The 21751-nt window shown below is 42.0% G+C and overlaps 1 protein-coding gene across 5 annotated transcripts in view; it reads right to left on the reverse strand.

Annotated features, from left to right (window-relative positions):
• LOC133132654 (ecto-NOX disulfide-thiol exchanger 2-like) overlaps positions 1-21751 on the reverse strand; it is a 176142-nt gene that overhangs the window by 71520 nt on the left and 82871 nt on the right. For all 5 annotated transcript variants that reach the window (XM_061248249.1, XM_061248247.1, XM_061248250.1 and 2 more), the window contains one exon: positions 12364-12507. In XM_061248249.1, the coding sequence (XP_061104233.1) occupies positions 12364-12507 (144 nt within the window). The remainder of the gene's footprint in view (positions 1-12363; positions 12508-21751) is intronic.

The following is a 21751-nucleotide window of genomic DNA, read 5'->3' on the forward strand; positions in this document are numbered from 1 at the left end:
ATTCATAAATGTTTTTTTATATGAAAGAATGAATTGAAAATAAAACCACATCCCTGGCGACTGACAGCTGCCACTCCAAAGACTGGTCCCGTCTCTGCCAGCCCAAATAACCAGGTTTTTTCTCTTGTTTTTTTTTCCACCCAACAAATAAATGACTGATGCCAATCATTTTCTTGATGGCCCGTTTTGATTAACTGGAGGTAATATTTATTATTGTTTATTTATTATCGCTTAATTATAAATTTATTTATAATTTATAAATCGCTTAAAGGTTGGGTATGCACATATATGCTCATACCTAGATACACTCACAGGCAACTTTATCAACTACGCCCATCAACCCCCTTTTGCTTCAACAACAGCATGGATTCATCACACCATTGATTCAACAAGGTGTGGAAACATTCCTTAAAGATTTTGGTCCATTCTGACAATGGCAGCACCCAATTCCCATATATTTTTCACCGACACGTTCATGCTCGAAACTTCAGTCCATGTCATCTCAAAGACACTCTACTGGACTGAGATCTGGGGACTGTGCAGGCAAATTGAGAAAACTGAAGTTATATTCTTGGAACCAGCTTGAGATGACCACAAAGAGTGCAACCATAAAGAGATGCACATGGTCTGCAACAATGCTAGGTAAGCTGTGGAATTCAAATGTTGCTCAGCTGGTATTAAGGGGCCTAATGTTACTTGAGAAAACATTGCCCAAACCATTATTCTACTTTCTCAGTCTCATAATGGCTTCTTTCATTGGTCCTCAAGTTGATAGACAGCAATAATAGTTTCCAAAGGCGATCGAAAAACTTGAGGTGCCGAGAGCTCTCTCTAATACCTGCATTAGGGAGGTAATTAAACACACCCGGGCAATTATAAACACCTGTGAAGCCATGTGACCCAAACATTAAATGGGGGGACTATGTATAAACACAGCTGTAATTTCTACATGGTGAATCCAAAATGTATATAAAATGTGAGAATGTGCACTTTAACCTCACCTTAATTGTGCGATTGTGACAAGTCAATACATAATGGGTCTTTGTCCCAAACATTATGGAGAGCACTGTGTATACGTCTAGGAAGGAGCTGATAGCACTGAACGGCCATTACAAGTCCTATTTTCTCATGCAGGAGCACAAGAAATGTAGCACTGGCCAATTCACCCTCTTTCCTACAGCTCATCCAAAGTAAAATGCAGTACAGTGCAGTACAGAACTAATGAACACTCCCCATATTCTTAATTGCTTTAGGATGACGCCAGCTACAAACCATGGTAACATATTGACGCTGGGCCCAATGTTTAATCTCAGAGACATTAAAGAGTTATTTTACCCGGTTCCCGCCTTTTTTCAGCTTTCTGAAATTGAGTGTAAAGTGCAATTTGGAATAAAAACGACATTGAAACCAGAAACACTTATTTTGCCTCCTCTCTCTCCAAAGAAGATCAATATTCCCTGTTTTTACTCATTACGCAAAAAAATCCATTATGAGGAGAGTGGTGTGCTTTTATTAACTTCATTAATAAAGTTCTGTTCTGTAGTCCTACCTGCATTAATGCATGCAGTATAACACTCCATTCTAGCAGACAAGGGAGAAAAGATTTAACAAGACAGCATGCAGGTTTTCACACTGCTATAATAGCACTACGGCAAGATGGTGTCAGCATCAATTTAGCAGCAGTGCATTAGCATCTGCATCACCAGTCCATGCTCATTAATTTCAGTTCTTGAAAAAGCTCCACAAAACGCACAACATACATATAACAGCCAACCAAACAAGACACAGAACACAATACCCTATAAACAGAACAGGAGTAAACTCCTGAGGACTATGAAGCATTTTAAGCGACCAGCAGCAACACTTTTTGGCAAACACCCTACGCAGGCATCAAGCCACGTAATCCCGTGTGATGTTCTGAAATGAAACTGTGGTCCAGCATGTAAACAGAGGAGCTTTAGAGAGCAGAAAGAGGAGCTCTGTCCTCCATCCCCCTTTTGGTTCTACCTTCGTGAAGAGCACCTAAATTCAAAAGACTCCTTACTGGGCGAAAGAGGCTGTTTGGAGTGGTATGGCAGCAGAGGGGGAGGGCTTCTTTGATGGCAATTGCTAAAATGGGGAAACACTGACAAAAAGAACAACTGCCTCAAGCAAACAGACGGCCGAGCCTGTCGGTATTCCTCGAAGGTAGCAGCTTTGTATCTTGCGCTAAACCTAGTGACCCCAACAATGGCAAAGTTTGGGGAGTGTCTGTGCGAAGGGTCAAGTAACAGGGGAGGGGAGGGGACGTTTTTCCAGGGCTTTCCGTGAGGTGACTGACGGGGGCGGACCGAGACGTTCCCCTGCTGGGGAGGGACGGAACCTCCTGCGGTCCCCACACAACCGAACCACGGCAAACATTCCCGCGACCCCTCCGCCGCGAAAAATAAGCAATCTCCAGGAGAGCGATGAGTCATTGTTTACATCACCATCACCCGGCACAGGGACAGACTCAATCAGCGCAAGGTCCACATGAAGCCACGCTTCTCATCCACCTTCTGAGCAGGAACAGGGGACAAAGCAGGGCTTTGTGAAACGCCGTTCCTTTTGAGGTGCTTTCCTTGTTCCTGCCCGAGCGCATTTAGTTCAAAGAAATCCGCAAGGATTTTAAGAGCTCTTTTTCTCTCTTGCTCCATCTCCGTATCTAGCTCTCCTCTTTGATTATAAAATGTCGGGTTTTTTTTTTTTTACGACTCACTTTTCCACCAAACTCCAGAGCAGATGGCAGTGCTGAAGATTCTCAACATCCCTGTGTAATTGGATGCGTGCTCACAGGGAGGTGTATTCTGAAAGGGTGTGAGTTTCTCGACTTTTTCATCTTCATGAAGATTTATTTGCTTAAGGAAAGGAATGGAAAGGTGGATGAGTTTACTTTTGGCAACATGTGAAATATTAGCGCAGTGGAAAAAAAAAACCTGCAGAAGGGTGTTCTACAACAGTCTGTGAGCTTGGATAGGTTCTCAACTTAATCAGATTGTGTCTTTTAACAATAGGACTAATGTGATCTATAAAATGGAGACAAGACATTCAGCTTCAGAACACAAAAAAATTATTTTATGTTTATCACCCCTTTAAGGAAATCTAGGCCTACTCCAAAGTGCACCCACAAGCTACATTCAAGGGCAAGTTATTGCTTTTAAACTACAAAGCCACCCGTGAACTGACAGTCAAACCCAATGTGTAAAAAATATTTTAAAAAAGTACTTCTTCCTTAATAAGTTTGGTGCCATTATTGTAGAATTTCAGTCAGGAGTGAGCTGAATGTCGCACCAAAAATGACCTGTGAGGTGACCTCATGGGAACACATTTCCTCTGCTGTGAAGCATGACAAGTATCATTCAACTGATTGATAACGGGCTATCAGCACTTATAAACAGTGTTTTAGGATGGGAAATTGCATTGCGTGTAGCAGTCGGGTAACTAGCTGTCACAAGGCATAAAAACCCCACAAAGAATCTCCCTGAAATGCGCCTCAAAGTCTTTGTGGGGATCTGTGATTTCTCACTATCTGCTTGTCAGCGATAGTAGACTTAACCAAAGGCCTTGTGTATGAGATTTTCACAATGAAATCTTTATTCTTCTCAAATACATTTTTTTTTTAAAGAAAGAATCAACCATCAAGGTTAGACACCTGTTCTAAAGAGAATTGCTCTTCATTTCAGCTAATATGTCCTCTATTTTACCGGAAGAAAATATGTACTGTTGCTGTTCAACACAGCAGCCACTGAAATTACTTGTTTATCACAGTACATTATATCATAATATATAGAATATCTTGAAATGGAACATTAATTGAAATTATTGCTAAATGTTATCCACTCTGAACAGAAGCCAGATCAGAAGATCAGATCAGAAGCCAGCATCAAGTCGGCCTCGAGACGACCATTTGCTTTAAAAAAGAACCATGTGTGCAGTCTGACATTTCACATCTTTAGATAAATGAATAAAGTAAGGCCAAATGGAGAAATCCCAACAGTAAGTTCAGGGCTAATGAACACATTAAGGCCTGATGCACCATGCAGAAAGAAAGGCTGGGAATGAAGGGTGCTGCATTGACAGAGACTAAAGTGCATTTCACCCATCTAAAAGACGGAAGCTCTTTGCTTAATCAGTGTGCTCAGTCCAGTTGGGGGTCAGAATGGGGAGTTAATTCTGCCACTGATCTCAGCCCCAACACTCATTAGTACCGGCTCACAAGCTAGTTTGCACATGTTAATGTGGCACCCACTGAACCGCACTTGCACACAGAGGCTGTACGATATGGATAAAAAGATACTGAGGCACGTCTGCAGGCATCTCAGCAACGACCTTACCCTGCACTGATAAAAACTGACATTCACATGCAGGTGAGCACAAGCATACAGAACACCAGCCACCATCCACGCAAAGCCGTTCCTTCCTCAGCAGAGGCAGTTAGACAGCGGTGCGATTATGGCAGAGGTGTTTGGGCCTTCAGTAAAGGGCTCTACGCAGCTCACAGTGCAGTCTGAGCCCCACAGCTGCCTTCACTGCGTACGCAGCAACGGCAGGCTAAAGGCTCATTCACGCCCTTCGGTGACAAAGCAAATCTGCGACTGTGGACAAAAAAAATGATGCAAATTTGACAGTTTCGATGTCAAGCCGAAACTTTTCAGCATCGACGAGGGTCCTGTACAATAGTCGCCTGTCAATAGTCAAAAGGTTGCCATGGCGAGGACACTACTTTACGAGTCTACTTGTTTTCATGAAAATGGACAGGTTTGTGGAGAAGCTGGTTGCTATAGTAACAATGCGCACCGTCGCTGAACTATAAATGCAGAGCGCTGTCGGACACCGTTCTGTCTGTAGACACGTTTGTCACACGACACTGCCAAAGCATAAATCAGCCTTAACTCCTCAGCTGCGGTTTAAGTCCTCCTCGCTTCAGTGGGCCCGGAGCGAAGGCAACGGTGCTGGCAGCGGCTGGCTTTGCAACACACCTCCTTTAGAGCTCTGGCAGGGTCAAAGGGAGGGTGTTAACCCGGTCGTTACGCGGAGCGGGAGTCCAGTTCGGAGACGGTCGCTAAGCCCCACAGAGAAGGGCAGTGAGAAACGACTGCCATCAGCTGCACAGCGGCTTAGGGCCACGTCGCGTAGACAAAGGGCGACATGACGCTTTCACCACTCATATATCAACCGCTGATACCTCAGCAAGACCATCGCTCTCCCCCTACCATCCCTGCACCGGCACCGTCAGCATCGCAGCTCACAATTTAGCCACACGACTGACTGACAGGAGTCACAGTCATGCAAGGGCCTATTCAAGGGGCACAATTTTCCTTTCACAGTTATCATCTGTGATGGTCGCCAATGACACAAGTTTCTGTAAGCCATACAGGTATGACAAATAATGACACACACAAGAATTCCTTGTTAATGCTGTGAAATAAACAGATAAAGACTGGTCTTAGTCACCAGAAAGAGAATCAGAACCTGTTGTCTCTACCAGATGCTGATGAGTGGTCTTATTTTTTAAAGCCAAAACAGTACAATATGCATAGTCTTCTGTTGGAAAAGTGCTCCCATAGAAATTTGATACAAATTTCAAAGAACAGTCAAAGACATTTGAGCCAAATTGAGGACGATTTCCACAGTATTCATAGACCTTATATGTTCATAAATTGCATTTTAATGAAATGTGGCAAACAGGCTAAATAACCACATATTTTACTGCATTTAATATTCTACCCTTACATACAGTCCCCTCCAAAAGTATTGGAACAGCTATACTGTACACTCAAGACAATTGAGTTTGAGGTCAAAAGATGTACATGAGATGACCTTTTTCTGGTATTTTAATCTAGATATGTTAACTTAAAACATATCACCTTTTGTATCAGACCACTCAATTTGTAGGCAAAATGTGACGAACAGGTGTTTCTTGTTGCCCAGATGTTTAACCAGTCAATCTAAGGACACAATAAATAGTTCTGAATGTCAACTCTAGGTTTTAGCCTTGGGTTTTGACTGTGAAGACTGCATTTGTGTTATAAAGGATAAACCAACATGAAGATCAGAGAGCTATCTTTCAGAGAAAAGCAAGCAATTTTGAAGTTTAGAAAAGAGGAGAAATCGATCAGACATTGCACAAGCATTGGTGATAGCTTATACAACAACTTGGAATGCCCTGAAAAAGAAAGAAACTGCTGGCGTACTGCGCAACAGACATCAAACAGGTCAACCAAGGAAAACAACAGCAGTTGATGACAGAAAATTGTGAGTTGTAAAGAAAAACCCCAAAACATCAATCACAATCTCCACAGGGCAGGGGTGAAGGTAACTCAATCAACCTTTCCAAGAAGACTTGGAGAGCAGCAATACAGATGCAAACCACTAAGATTCCTAAGAATCGGAAGGCAAGATTACAATTTGCAAAGTAGAGAGTTGAGCCACAAAAGTTTTTGAACAAAGTTTTATTGACTGGAAAGACCAAGATTAACCTCTACCAAAGTGACGGAAAGCCCAAAGTGTCTCTACTCACGATCCAAAACATACATGCTCATCTGTGAAGCATGGTGGAGGAAGCAAAATGACTTGGGCTTGCATGACTGCTTCTGGAGTGGGCTCACTAATCTTTATCTTGATGAAACTCATGATGTTAGCAGCAGGATGAAATCAGATGTCTACAAAAACATTCTGTCTGCCAACTTTTGGAGAAATGCGTCCAAACTAATTGGGAGAAATTTCATCAATGACCCAGAACAAACCAACACAACAAAATAATTCATTACGGAGAAAAAGTAGAAGCTTTTAAAATGGCCAAGTTATTCACTAGACCTCAAACCCAATTGAGCATGAATCCTGAAGAGGGGATTGAAGGGAATCTCAACCCAAAATGTATTCAGTGTATTGCAAAAACAAATGAATTGGCCTTGCTGTTCCAATACATTTGGAGGGGACTGTACATTTACATACAGTAGTAACCCATTTACCAGACACAGTGGTTTTGGTAAGATGGAGTCACCAGCCTTTGGTCGGAGATAAAAAGGAATAACTTAAAATATTTTTTTCATTTAAGGATTTCGTTTTTTAAATAAAACCTTTTGAACATTAAGAGCTGAAAACAAATGGAAATGTTTGAATATTTATACATGTCCCCCACATTCAGCACTTTTTCAACACTTATGTTTGTCTCTGCATTAATACCTGGGTTGTCTGGTTTCTTCAACACCCTCGCGGTCCATTATAAATGCTAATTAATTCAAAATTGTGACCCCAAACCTCTTTCAGCCAATTAGAGCACAGTGGAGCCCAGCAGGCAGTGAGAAGCCTGTTCTCCCACACCTTTCTCCTGCAGATGAGAGCAGTGTAAAGACCTCTTTACAGGTAGAGAGAAAACAACCCGACAGTGTATAATTAAACTTTTTTCATGTCCATACGCCTTTCTTTACTCACCACCTGCACAATTTATTTGCGATTCTCAAATTGCACTCTTGGATGAGATTAATGTACATAATATTAAAAGCAAGTGAAAAGTAGCATTACATTTCGCAAACCTAGTTTTCCAACTATTTTTCCAAAACTCAAGTCTGTGTATGTTACCGCTGGGGGACAGCCGGCTCCAGAATTATTGGCACCCTTGTATATAATTAACAACACAGATAATCTCTATGCTATGTTCAAACAAAGGAAAACTATACTTTTATTTCAAAGCATACTTTCATGTTTCAATGTTTTCTATTCAGTAATGCAATTTTTTCTGAAAACCATTTGCAGCTAGTGGAACAGGGACACTATTTAAGTGTCAATGGCATAATGAATTCAACAAAATACCTTGAGATTTTGGCAGAGAAAGTGGTTGCCTCCATGAGGTAACGGAGATTATGCGTTATGGTGGATTTTCCAGCAGGACAATGACTCCAGATACTGAAGTTATGCATGGAGTAATGGTCAGGGGCGGCCTGTAGCATAGTGGTTTAGGTAAATGACTGGGACACGCAAGGTCAGTGGTTTTAATCCAGGTGTAGCCACAATAAGATCTGCAGAGCCGATGGGCCCTTGAGCAGACGTTACTAGTGTGCGAGGAGCTCTTCCCAGCCGACTGAAACACTCTTATCCCTGGATGAAGCAGCCGCCCAAATTCTGTTGCCCTGTGTGACTGCAGGCCATAACTGCCAATGGCAGAGTCTGGTGTGTAAACCAGATCATAGGGTCCAACCATGAACCATAACACTGCCTTAACAGAATGAGTCACCTAGCAGCCCCAGAATAAACAATTCTGCCTGAGCCTAAAGTGAAGAGAAGAGAAACTAGTCCTCAATATTCCCTTCCGAGCATAGGTATCTTATGAACACTCTAAGTTAATAACACAATAATAACATTTTTAAATAATGTGCTCAATTTCCAACTAAAGATACTGTCTGCATTACTGGAATGATTCAATCGTGACATCAGTTATTGGAATATGGGGGCACATCCATTTAAAACGAAAGGTGTTACAGTGAATACTCGGCACAGTTCACACAGCGTACTCCGTAATAAGCACAGCATTTCCAGGTAACAATGCCTACTTGCTACTCCAGTTTAAAATAAAAAATAAAGTCCCCTCATTCCATAAACTGCTCATCTCCTACAGGTCTTCTGTGCATTTCACATTCCACACTGCCCATTTCTACTCTTATGGGTGTGCTATCTGCAGGAGAAAATAAGACCTGAACCTACACAAAGAGTCCCTGAGCCGATACTACGCGAGGCAAGGACTGCAATAAAGGGAAACTCGGGTACTGAGCAATGCATTACATCTCATAACAACTCCAAAAGCGGAGAGGAAAGGACAAAAAAGGAGAATAGAAACAGTGCAGATTGTTTTGCTACTGAAGGAAGGGTAAAGTGCTGATGCACAATGAATGTGTTCAGCGACTCGCTGACAGCCTTTTGCCAGGTTTGAGGCGATGGGGAAAAGAAAAGCACATTTATCCGAAGTTTCTCTTGCGTGGCTTTAAATGGGTCACAACAAACCACCGTTCGCGAGGTACTCCTGCTGCCGAGGGCAGGGATTCGGTTTATCATCCCTGGCATCTTGTGCACTCCCCAAAGCTACAAAAATGTTTACTTTGTTCGTTTTTTTCCTGCAGATTTTTAACTAAAGTTCAAGTGAAAATAAGTACTAAATTAAGTGGAAGCAGTCAAATGATAATACAGTGACAGCTTGCAGAAACATGGTGAACGTGGGGAGGTTGCAGAAACAATATCTACCATTTATCTGATAGGGAAGTTATATAAATACAAGTTAATATAAATTCCTGGTTTAAACAATCTAACGTCTTACTGTATGTTATCATAAAATTTGTATTTTATACCAATTCCCAGTGCTTGTCTCTAGAAGGACAAATAATCACCAACGCCCTTCTTCAGAAATAGTCATGATAATTTCCTAACAAGGACAAATCATTGCTCATTACTTCTACCCTCATCTATGTCATCTTGTCCGTCAGAAATTATGCCTTTTATTACCACATGAAATAATGAATTGCTATCCAGATATTGCAAATGGTTGGCATTTTAATTCCTTTTACACCGTTTGGAGACTGATTGTAGAAAATGATTAAGGAAAATATAATGAAAGACCACAACAGGGTACTAAAATGTAGATGGCAATAAATTCTGTTTGCAATGCACAATGAATATGCACTTTGCACCATCCTTTTACTCATAGGTTGTGGAGTTAGTCCAGGTTACCCTGATAATGCACAGCAATGAAATGATAGGTTAAAAATGACAAACGTAATTCAACAAGCAGTCGTCTGTTATTTTAGAACTGTGGTGTGTGAAAATGGTACCGAGTGGTTTAGTGGTACCAAAATAGTTAGCAGTAATGGGTGACAATGATCCGGGGACTGGTTGATATCCGAGAGGCGCACTGCCATTTCACCCCTGAACAAAAAACCTATCCAGAGTATAAATGGATTTTATATAAATAATGTAAGCAGTGTGATTTGCACTGGATAAGAACAGCTGTAAAATGTAAACCTAAAGATAACAAATAACAACAACCAAATAATATCTTGCACCCAGCCATGTTCCCTGGAGCTAAGCGTGCAGAGAAATATTTAAGTCTGAGATCACTTTAAGCCCACAGAGAGGAACATTTTCTCCTTCAAATGGACAAATTTCATTTGTAGAGGAAGGCTTTGATCTGAAAATGCGGCAGCCTGACTTTCATCTGTACTATAACCTTATCGTATCAATGTTTCACAAAATGCACCAATTCCATTTCATTTCCTGTGCCATTTGAAGAAGTACTTCATTATAGGCGAAATGGAATGCAAGTCTGGGCACCCGTCAAATTGCATGCTCGTCTCAGTGAAAAGAAGTTAACACAACCTCTGCAGGGGCAAACTTAACTAATTTTTTTGCAAATTATAATTCATATTGCTGTTGAATTGCTGTTGAATTGCTGAATTAAACAATATGAACCAATTAAAATGAATTCAACCTACATCTAGCTTTTCCATGCTTTGTAAGAGTCAAAGCCAAACTTCTGCATAACACAATACATATTAACCCATTTGCTGTGTTCATCAATTTCCGATTCTCAGATTCCATAAGTGTCAAGGATGTAAAATATTCTATTTTCAATTAGTTGCATGAGGGAACAAACCTCAATCTCAGATAAATTGCGACTTACAGGCCCTGAGATAACAGTAGGATCCCTTGAAATGGAATTCCAGAGACATCCAATTTAATCCTTGTGACATTTGCAGTGAAATTGTGGTGCTGAGAACATGAATAATCAGGCAGAACTGAATGTACTCAGATGCGCGTAAAGGGAACAGCTTCAGCTGATTCAAGTGCTTCTTGTGTGTGGCTCTTTAGGGAGGGCCCCAACCAGAGCAATCAAGAACTGACTTTGTCTTAACCAAGAGGTCGCTGTTGCAGGTTACAGCAATTTGTTCAGAAGAAACTGACCTATGAGAACAGCTACTAGTAACTGTGCGTCTCCACATAAGCCTGGCGATGATGTCTAACCCCGTGTTCACACTAGCTAGCTTACCAATCATCACGTGATCCGAATGTCAGCGTTTTATTCATAATTTCAATGAAATGACGGTATATCAATACCTACTGTCCACGCCAAAGGCGGGGGCAATGGTCTTTTTAAGGCACTTGTCCCTGTACTCTTTAAAAAAAAAAGTTGTATAAACCCCGGTTGGATTGCACCATCATCACAAGCTGTTTCTCCATTTATATGCACAGAAACTAGGCGGAATGTCTATTCACCACATGGTATCATATCGGTTGGACAAATATAAAACCTGAAATTCTGATTTGCTGTTGACGGCCGATGCCCGCGGAAATTTAAGCCATGGGCAACTTTTTCCTGACCAACTTTCATCGTTCAGTCGCCCAGTTGCTCATGTTGCTGGCCGTCGCTCAGCTTCCATCCAGAATTAAAATTGGAGGCGTCTGAGAGCTCTGTATAACCATGTTTGAGGAAAGCAGCACTTCTTTCTCCTTTAAAATTCACTGGATGTGCTCAAAAGGTCATTCCAATGCTGCACAAAATAAACTCGAAAGACATGCAAGGGTTCAACTATGTTAAATTCAGAGAGGGTTCCAATGTAGCCTTTCCTTTACTTTTCAAGATTGGGCTTTCTTGTTTGCTGAGAATTAATTCAATTTGGTAATGGAAAAGAGGCCATGCTCTCAGTTAGCAATTGTAAATGCCAATGATTTCCTTAATTTCTAGCTTTGTTGAAATGTACTTTTATTTGAGATTTCTAAACACTGGTATTGCAGGCATTTCTACAAACCTACCTATTGATTGCTGGAGCAAAAATTGATTGAAAAGATGACTGAAAAATGTAAAACCTAAACCCTATAGGAGATGAGGGCTACATTACACCCAGACACAATTAATGCAAATTGTTTTAAATCACTTCTGTCCAGTTAATGCATGACTCTATTAAAAATTACACAACTCCGCTTTCATTGGGAATGGTTTCATTCCACTCCTTAAAATGCAATTACAATTAATGTGCTCCCTTTAAAATTAGCACATGGCAATCGTAATTCAAACTGGGATCTAATTTCGCTAAGACAAATTGTGTCAATTAGGCTGACTGTGATTCAAGCAGAATTACGTTCAAAAACTGTTTTAAAGTGTTCTTTCATTTTTTTTGTATGCAACTGGTTCAGTAATTATAGTTCAGCCATTGCACTCTTGTCTCTGCAGTTACGTGGGTTCTCTTCTAAAAGCCATTGCGAGCTGCATCTGCGCTGGAAATCAGGCACTCTAGGGAAGACATGGGGGCTGAAGCTCTGAAAGACTGACTGCAGGGCCTGCTGATGGGCATGCTCCTTTACCTGGGGGCAGGCTGGGTCTCTTCCTCTTCTTGCTGTTCTCCGCTCCGTTCTCCAGCGGACAGTCAGTCACCAGGGGCCCGTTGGAGTTAGTGAACTGCAGGGGTTCGTTGTTGGTGGCTGGGTCGAAGGGGAGGGTGTTCAAGCCTGTGCAAAAGAGAACACAATTTAACATTGGCTCTCTATCATATGGAAGTGTCAGTTACAACCCAAAATGGTTAATACAGTGTGGGAAATGCTCAGAGAAATCTCAAAGATGTACCACCAAAGCTGGTGTTTTTTAGAAGGTCCTGACTCTTGATGAGCCAAAGTGAATGAAAACGGGTTGAGCACCTTACAATTCAGCGTTTTCACCGCTCCACTAGGCATTCTTGGCATGGCACACACCGAGATTATTGGAGTCATTAGAGTCATGGACAGCAGCTATTGGGAACTCCACATAGGCAGTTAATAAAATTCCATGATTTTTTATTTTATTTTTCTTTATTGGCACAGGGACCCACATCAATGATGCAGATGGCTGGGCCAATTATCAGCAAAAACATGTTTTTGTTCCGCCATCTTGGAAAAATCGGTCAAGCTCACAAAACAAATAAAAAATGTTGTACAACTTAAGTAAAGGACTAGTTCCAGGGCCTTGTGGTTTCTGAGGTTCCGCCACCACAAAATTAAACAGCCAGAAGAAAGAAATGAAAAATATTTATTACAAAAATAAATTTTTAGAGTGGTTTTGGACTACTGGGTGGACATGGAGTCTGATGACACATATAATTCCTGCGGGAAGTCAATGTAGAAAGAAACGCAACAACTGGTATAAGCCACCCCCCTATGGCTTAACTCAGTGAAATTAACTTTTGCATCCATGGTGCTGACAGAGTAAGGGAGGGAGTCAAAAGAACAAAGTACTGAAACGAATTGAGAAAAACAGGCAAAGGCAAGAGGCAAAGGGCCTGACCAGCTATATGAAGGAACTGTTTATAATCACTGGGAGAATGTTACCAGGCAGCACTGAACCTTTCCAATGTACATGTAAAGGTGATTAGTCCGTTGTTAGCAAAGGTGAGCAAAGTATTTGCTGATCTACACACTAGTTAATGCACGAAAAATGCATAATTCGGATTTTATTTGATTAGTAAAAATCCATTTGAGGATGTACTGCGTGATGTGTTACAGGAAAATGCATTCAATCAGGTAAAATGAAGGCCAATGGGAATGAACATGACTAAACAGAGAAGACATACACTAAAAGCTTTTAATTAAAAAATGAGCCAGCGGTCTATAATTACTCAACAGATAGAGACTGCATACACTGAAAAGTCTTGGGTATTTCAACAATTCAGTGTATCCTGTCACATGGAGGTTTTAGCGGTTCTGCAAACAGAGCAGAGAGACCAACAGACTCTAAACGGGGCATACAACAAAGATCTCATACATTTATGGATGCGCGAATGCTACATTTTGAAGAATATTTCTCCATCCCTATTCCCAAGGACAAGCAACTCCCTAATGCATTTACGAAGGGGGAGGGGATCTAAACGTCGCAGTCGATTTACCGCTGTGTTTCTCTCACTCTCCACACAGCGCGCCGATGTATCTGACAGCATAGGCAAACAGACTGTTTTCCCAACAGTCTTAATTTCAATCTCCTCTTTATTCCACCTCCCTTCCATCTGCTTAATTTTTTCCCCTCCTCTTTGCTTGGGGCGAATGCGTTTCCGTTATAATTTTCATGTGATGGTTAGGGAAGCTTAGGGAAGCTTCATATAGCTTCTCTGCCAGCTTAGCTTTGCGACGTTGTACGTCTTACTAGTGTTTTTCTTTTTAAAAGATGCATAAAGGCTATAAGGGGTGACAAACAAGGCAAAAGTGAGGGAAATTATTTGCAATTGGCATTTCATCAGCCCAAGAAAGAACAGAGTAATCATAATTCTGTGGCCTTCCTACCAAACCATCACAGCAGTTGTGACGGGGGTCCTGTGACTCACAGTAAATACGAGCATTAAGTCTATCTATCCATAAACAAGCGAATAAAGGAAGCATTTTTTTCTTCCCTGTTTTTTCCACTCGGTGCGGCACCAGTTTAGGGAGTGTGGTCACAGCTCCTGATGCTGAATCAAAAGGCCGCCCTCACACGCATACACCTACGCACATCAGTCTGCCTCTCCCTGCTCAGCTCAGCCTGTCGTCACCAGTCAACCATGCCTGTTAAACTAACCCTTTACATCTCCAGCAAACTCCAGTATGGTGGGGTGGGGTAGGGTGATTCATCCAAGGAACAGGCACCACCATGATTAACCAGTTCAGTCCCGAGCCCAATATGAATATGCTTCCACCCACATCCCAAAGGGGTTTGGCTTTGGTTGAGAAAATCGAGAAATTTGAGAAGTGTTTTAACAGGGATCCAAAACAATAGTATAGCAGACATTTTGATTGGTCAAAAAGGTCTAAGATCGAGAATGGGATTTTAAGGTTGAGTGCCATATGGTACTCTTGGGACTGAAGGGGTTAATAACGTTAATAATCTTTTTTATTACGTAGCAAAGGGACAGTTCTGCTTTTTGCTCTGCTTTCGGGTTTCACTGACGCTACGCCGTGTTCCCTTGTGGAGGGAGTCCCTCAGAGTCGGGCTCCAGAATCGCTGGCACGCGGGCACGGTGCAACTACGTGTTCAGCTGGAACACCAACGGCAAACGAGAGAAGGTCCCGGAAGCATGACGGGGCAGATAATTCATCACAGCCTGCTGGGAGAGGCCCAGCCCTGAATCTAGGCACTGAGGGACTCTGCATGTGGCGGTCTGCCTAGGGAACCCGATGGTCCCCTTTAAACGCTCTGCATCTGATCAAGCTTTGAACACAAAATGGCTGCATATTTACCTGCTGCCCATGCAGAAAGTGACGTCTCAGACAAGTGAGAAGTGGAGGGGGGGGGGGCATTATCATGGCTATATGAGTGGGATGGCCTGTAGCGTAGCGGTTAAGGTACATCACTGGGACCCGCGAGGTCGGTGGTTTGATCCTCGGTGTAGCCGCAATAAGATCCGCAGACTCTTAACCCTGAATTGCTCCAGGGGAGGATTGTCTCCTGCTTAGTCTACTCAACTGTACGTCGCTCCTTAAGATAAGAGCGTCTGGCAAATGCCAATAATGTAATGTAATGAATGACAATGAGTGCTGTGAGGAAGAGAGACTCAAATACATCAATAATTGTTGATGTAAAGCTTAAAGCATACTGTAGGGCCAGGTCACTGTTAGCAGAGAAAGGACACAAACTGCACTGGTTTCATGACTCCAAAGTGCAGGGAGTGTGTTCGAGCCAGGCTACCGGCCATGAAGTAATGAAGGTTAATTCCAAAGACCCCCGGATGCTCACATAATGCCATAACACTGATTTTTACCGAAACCTTATTTATATTCAAAGATAAAATATGAAAAAAACATCAGAGCAATTTCATCACAATATCCAGTCAGATAGGAAATGGAAAGCATCAGCCATTGAGTTAGCATATAGTTGGTTGACAACCTACATATATTAATATATAACACATCTGTAATAAATAGGATCATCTGTGGCCTGAATAGTGGACCTCATACGTAATAACTTCAGGATAAATATGGTTCAAGGAATCTGTGAAGAAAACATTGGTGCCAGGTCTCATTAAAATCTAAGCACAAGAGCCTTTGTAGAAGGGCAGAATTAGCATAAAGTTTCATCAAAAAGCATGCTCAGCTGGCCAAGTCTGAGACTAGAAAGCAGAAGGAATCAAAAGTATGTGTGTCCTTCAACTTTCACTCTGTGACCTTAACACTTCTGGCATTCTAGAAAACAGTGAGGATGGAACTACACAATATACACAAACTTGGACACATCTTTATGTGACTTTGAGTCATTCAGAGGTCACGTGAAATGCTTCTGCAGGCTCTTTTAGGTACTTGTTAAATTGTAACCTGGCCATCATGTTTTTGCAGTGGTTTGCATCTTGCAGTGTAGCCTCTGTAGTTTGGCTTATGAAGTCTTCAGTGGACAGTAGGCATGGTCCAAACCTGCTTCCTTTCTTTGTGATCGGTCAGACAGGTAACTGGCGGTTTTTCTTCTTTATGGAGAGAATTCTTCGCTCATCAACTACAGAGGTCATCCTTGTTCTACCAGTCCCTTTGTGATTACTGAGCTCACCAGCACTCTCTTCCTTCTTAATTATATGCCAAACTGGTTAGCCTACTGTTTGGTCTACGTCTCTGTTTCTTTTTCAAGCCTAATCATGGCTCTCTCATCTTGACTGTCATTGGCTCAACTCTGGTCGTCATGTTGACAAACGGCAATACCATCAATTTAAAGGTGACAGACTACACTTTAATCTCATTATTCATTGTTTGATTGTACACTGTAAAAACAATGATGAGAGAGTGTGAAATTAAATTAATTATAGTTGACGGTGGCACTGCCGGTGTGAAGAAACCAAAAAAGTTAAAATTGTGCAGGTGCCAGACCGCCCCACCCCCATGGTAACAATCTCAGTACCAGAGGACAGCCAGTCATGGACTCAGTCTGTAGTGAAGAGGAGGCCTCTAGGGTCCTCTGCAGGGAACAGAGACATTTTGTGAGAGGCTGAACAAGCCCCATCGTAATCCCCACTGAAGCAGGTTTGCCTCTGATCAGCACAAAGCAAGATGGACTCCTCCGACCTGCAGGCTCTGAGGTATGCAGCACAACGTGCGGTGTGGGAGGAATCTCAAATCCAACTGAAACCAGAATGACGAAGAGAATGGGCTTCCTGAGAAGCTCTCCCCAACGCCGACAGGAGAGATGTTGGAGCCCCTCCGCTGTCCTGCCACTTTAATAGCAGTATGCCCACCATTTGTTTCCCCCGCCAGAGGATATATATAAACCGGGTGCGGCAGTCTCGTTTCCATGATTAATTCAAGGAAGACACTACTTCAGAAACCATATCAAACTTGTTCATTTGGTGCCCAAAACAGGCTGAGCCTAAATTTATGACAGTGGGGTGGGGGAAGCTGGAGAACATTAATCATCTCAGTGCGCAAAAAAACAAAAACAGACAAGAAAATGCATTTCCGGGAGAAAGCAGCCCTGCTGTTTCACAGATAATTAACACGACCAAGTTGCTTTCGTCACATATATTGGAACCGATTTGAATTTGCTACGTACTGTACGTCAAACTGTCATTGTGGCACTCGCACCTGCGAATGGAGTGACAGAGCTGAAGTACAACTACAGACGGCTGACTGCAGGAGAGGAGTATTTCTCACTCCCGGCAGATTGTTGCTTAGTCGCAAATTACAAAGACTAGGCCTTTTACTTTTTGCTTATTTATTTTTTAATACTCCCATAAAAAAGGCTGCCTTCAAGAACTTCAGCCCCAAAGTTTTAGGATGAAGCTGCATTTGTAAACTGTTAGCTGAAAATGTTAGCTGGTGTATGCTTGTCACAGGAGAAACATATTCATCCGATTAGGCCAAAAGGTTAGTTGTGAAGGTCAGTTATGCAGTTACCGACACAAAAAACACAAAACTACAGAGGAACTTGCCAACATAAAGAATCATAAATACTATTGACACAGACATTCCTCTTTTACCACACAAAGACAGACAGACAAAAACACACCAAAGGATGAAACATACAAATGGAATTCCGAGGACTGGTTTCCTGGCACAAAAATGTGGCTGACTTGATCCAATTCACTACTGATTCAAAGATTTATTTATTTTTTTCCGCATGTAACACCCACCACATGAAAATACGCACTGGAGCAAGACCTAAAACAGCACTTGTTATTCAAAGTGGTTGAGTTCAGGTTTCTTCATGCCCTCTAGTAGTCCCAGAATTAAGGGAAGAAAAAAAAGGCCTGGCTCCCCCCGGTAAACTTTTTGGGGTGTCAAAAAATCCTAATTCTGTTTTAATATGGGAAATGAGTGAGGGAGCTTGCAAATTCAGTGTACTTGCTTCTGCAAACCATGGAATGATTCAGATCACAGGAGAATGGTCTAATTTCTTTCACCATGTGAACTTCTCATTCCACAGTTCATGGCCACTGCGTTGCCTTTTCTTAACCATACCAACCAGCTTTCTTGATACTGCATTACTTTCTTATAATACTTTTATAAGGCCCTACCATCTGCCCCTATTCAATTAGACAAGGAGAGGTGAAGCACATTGACTTATCTTCCAAAAATGTCCAGACAAACAATTGAAACTGAATGCAACTGAATTTCAAACATCACTCTGACCTTGAAGTACATTAATATGAAGTAAATGTGATAGACAAGCAGATGGCAGACTTAGAATTGTTGAACTGGATCGTGTGGGAGATAATTAGATGTGTGAGCTTGAGGAGTAATTAAGAGGTTGACAAACGAAAGAGCAAGATACAACGATTACTGTCCAGATGTTGCGGTTTCAACCCACATACTTTGTATATTAGATTGTGGGCTGAAAATCATAATATTAACATTGTAACATTTCTCAATCATTTGTCAACCTCTAAAACAGTATCTGTTCTTTCACTTATTTGATAAAACAAAAGCATATGGTCCACTTTAATTAAAGACATAAAACGGTGTTACATAAGATCTCTGAGAATAGATTATAACTCAGATGGCAATGATGATGATATTATCAACAAAATACTTTCAAAAAGTACGATATAAACCTGGTCAAATATAATTAACATTCAAATCGCTTTGCTACAGTACAATGTAAGGCAGACCTGGACGGAACAAATCTCAGGCAAGCCAATCAGGGGTGACCACATTGAGTCCAGGTCCCAGAATGCATTGGGGCTTTAGAGCAAAGTGCTTGCTTTTATAGGGCACTCCCTGTGGGCAGTTCAGGCAACAGGTCCATTCAGAACAGGATTTTACAGTTTGCGAACACACACACACACACACACACACACACACACACACACACACACACAGACACAGACACAGACACAGACACAGACACACAGACACACACACACACACACAGAGGTGAAAACTCCCCCCATGTAACACACGGTTTAATTTCTCCCAAGGTCAGGTGACACGGTTCTGGCATTCCCCTTTGTGCTGACAGCACGTACCCCAGGGTGTGCAAAGTATAATTTGAGTACAAGCTATACACCACAAAAGCCTTTGGGCACGGTGTTGTAACAAAGTTGCACAGTTACAAGGAAGTGATAGATAAAGAACAAGAGGAGAAGAATTTCATATGTGGACCGTTACAGGAAAAAAAAATCCAGGCGCTAACCCTCTCTTAATACACAGCCTCACACAGTACCTCACACAGAGACTGATGTTTAGGAGGCTGATTTAGATTGTTACATCAATGCTGATATGCAAGTTGCCTAAGGAATTCTTAGGAGCTTATTAACATGGCTTTTCACCTTGTGCTAAGTGTACACGAGTTATATTTAACTCATCAGTAGTCCATCAGTTTCTCTACTAGTGTCAGTCACTCTAGATAAGAGTGTCTGCCAAATGAATGTAATGTAAATAAAATGCAATGTTTAGATACCATGATCACAAGATTCTGCCAGAAAAAGAGTGTTGCTCCATTTTACTGACAAGAATAAATGAAGTCCCAAGACTAAAAGACTGTACAGATAAGCACAATCATTTTTTTTATGACACTGGCAAATATTTTGACAGATTTATTAAAAGAACAAGCCCAGGTCCCATCCATTTTGAGTTGTGAGCAAGGTCTGCATATGAATGCACAGTGGTGTCTATCTTAGCTACTGTATAAAAAGACCAGCAAACTTGGAAGCATCTGCTGGTCAGTTAGCCTCAACCAGACCCCTTCAACTCAGGGTAGAAAACCCAGACAGGGTAGGCATAGGTATTACCACAAAAGCAAATGTATTTGTGGCAATAGGTTACATCTTGCAGTTGGACTTGAAGGCTTTACGGCAGACTTTCAGTCAGGTATCTAAAGGGATTTCCTCGCTTATTTCTCAGCAATCAGAGGAGATAAAGCCAGAAATCGGTTGATTCTGTGAAGCATTTCCACATCCGAACAGCTGAGGTTAATCTGCGCTCGGGTAGCTGAGCACTACTTGAGAATCCATATGGGGAAACTTGTCCGCGGCTATCTGTGGGAAAGGTGTAGGAGTGGAGAGCACTGAGCAGGAAAATGGATTCCAGACGGCCGTCAGCGCGTCAGGCTCTCGCTGCCACCTCGGGGCTGCCGTGTCACAGGCACACTGACCCGCAAGCGCCGGCAGCCATTGTTTAATCGCTCCAGCTTTTCCCAATTAAGTTGGGAATTCCCCCAGCTGGAATGGAGGAAGGCGTGTCTGGAGAGGGGACATGAATTCTGATAAGGGAGGAGGTGGTCGGTGTCATCGGTCAGGAACAAGAGAGCTGTATGCAGAAGCATGGAAGTACAGATTTAAAAACAAACAGCGAACGAGGCAGCTAGTTCTGCCACTTCTCTGCGGTTGCCATCCACTAAGCGGGCAATGTTTGATTGATTGTGTACCATTTGACCGAAACAGAAAATCATCATTAAAAATTCCTCGGTGGAGATTTTCTTTTAGCAATTGGCCTTTAAATAACTCTAGCGAGTATCTTGTCTACACGACTAAACTAAGCCTAAATTGACAAATCACCCTACTCCTGAAAAAATCCCAAGTATTAAGGTTGGAAGTGCAATGTGCCAAGCTGAGATTGGTTCATTTTAATGTACAATAAATGCCAATATGCCTTCAAGTAGAGAATACGTTTAACACGCGTTCACGGGCTATGTACCAAGTGGTTGGAATACAGATATAACCCAATCTATTTATAAGCTAGCTACAAATGCCACAGATTCTGTCATTGGTTAAATGGCACCATACTCACTGGTAAAGTAATATAATCGGTATTCATTACAATGGCGACAAGGAGAATATTCATCTTCACCCTTCTCTGTCATCCCAACAGCTCTCGGGGGATTCAGTGAAGGTTAATTTATTTAAATCGTCCAACCACTCATTTCAATTCCATTAAACACAACTAATGAACCTTTCGCTTACTGTATAATCAGCTTACACTGCCCCCCAAAAGTCCCCACCACCCTCCAGGGACAGAACATGTGGGCTCAGAATCGTAAAACACCTGAAGAAAAGGTCATTCTGATTCGCGTTTGTGTGTCTGCATGCGTGCGAGCATCAGCGACTGCTTTTTCTTGACTGACGATCTTGTCCATCTTTGTCCTCCTAGGGACAAATGACTGCAGAGAAGGATATCAACAGCATCTTTGAGGCCACAGAACAAAGAATCAATTTCCCATCTTTAATTTTTACTTGAGGGCACTGCTCGACGTGCTGTGTAGTACGCACCAAATCATTCGGACAGGGGCCCTGTCAAAATCAAAAGCTCATATTCATGCTCGGGTCAATATTGAAGTATC

This window comes from Conger conger, chromosome 7, assembly GCF_963514075.1.
Source record: "Conger conger chromosome 7, fConCon1.1, whole genome shotgun sequence".
NCBI lineage: Eukaryota > Metazoa > Chordata > Actinopteri > Anguilliformes > Congridae > Conger > Conger conger.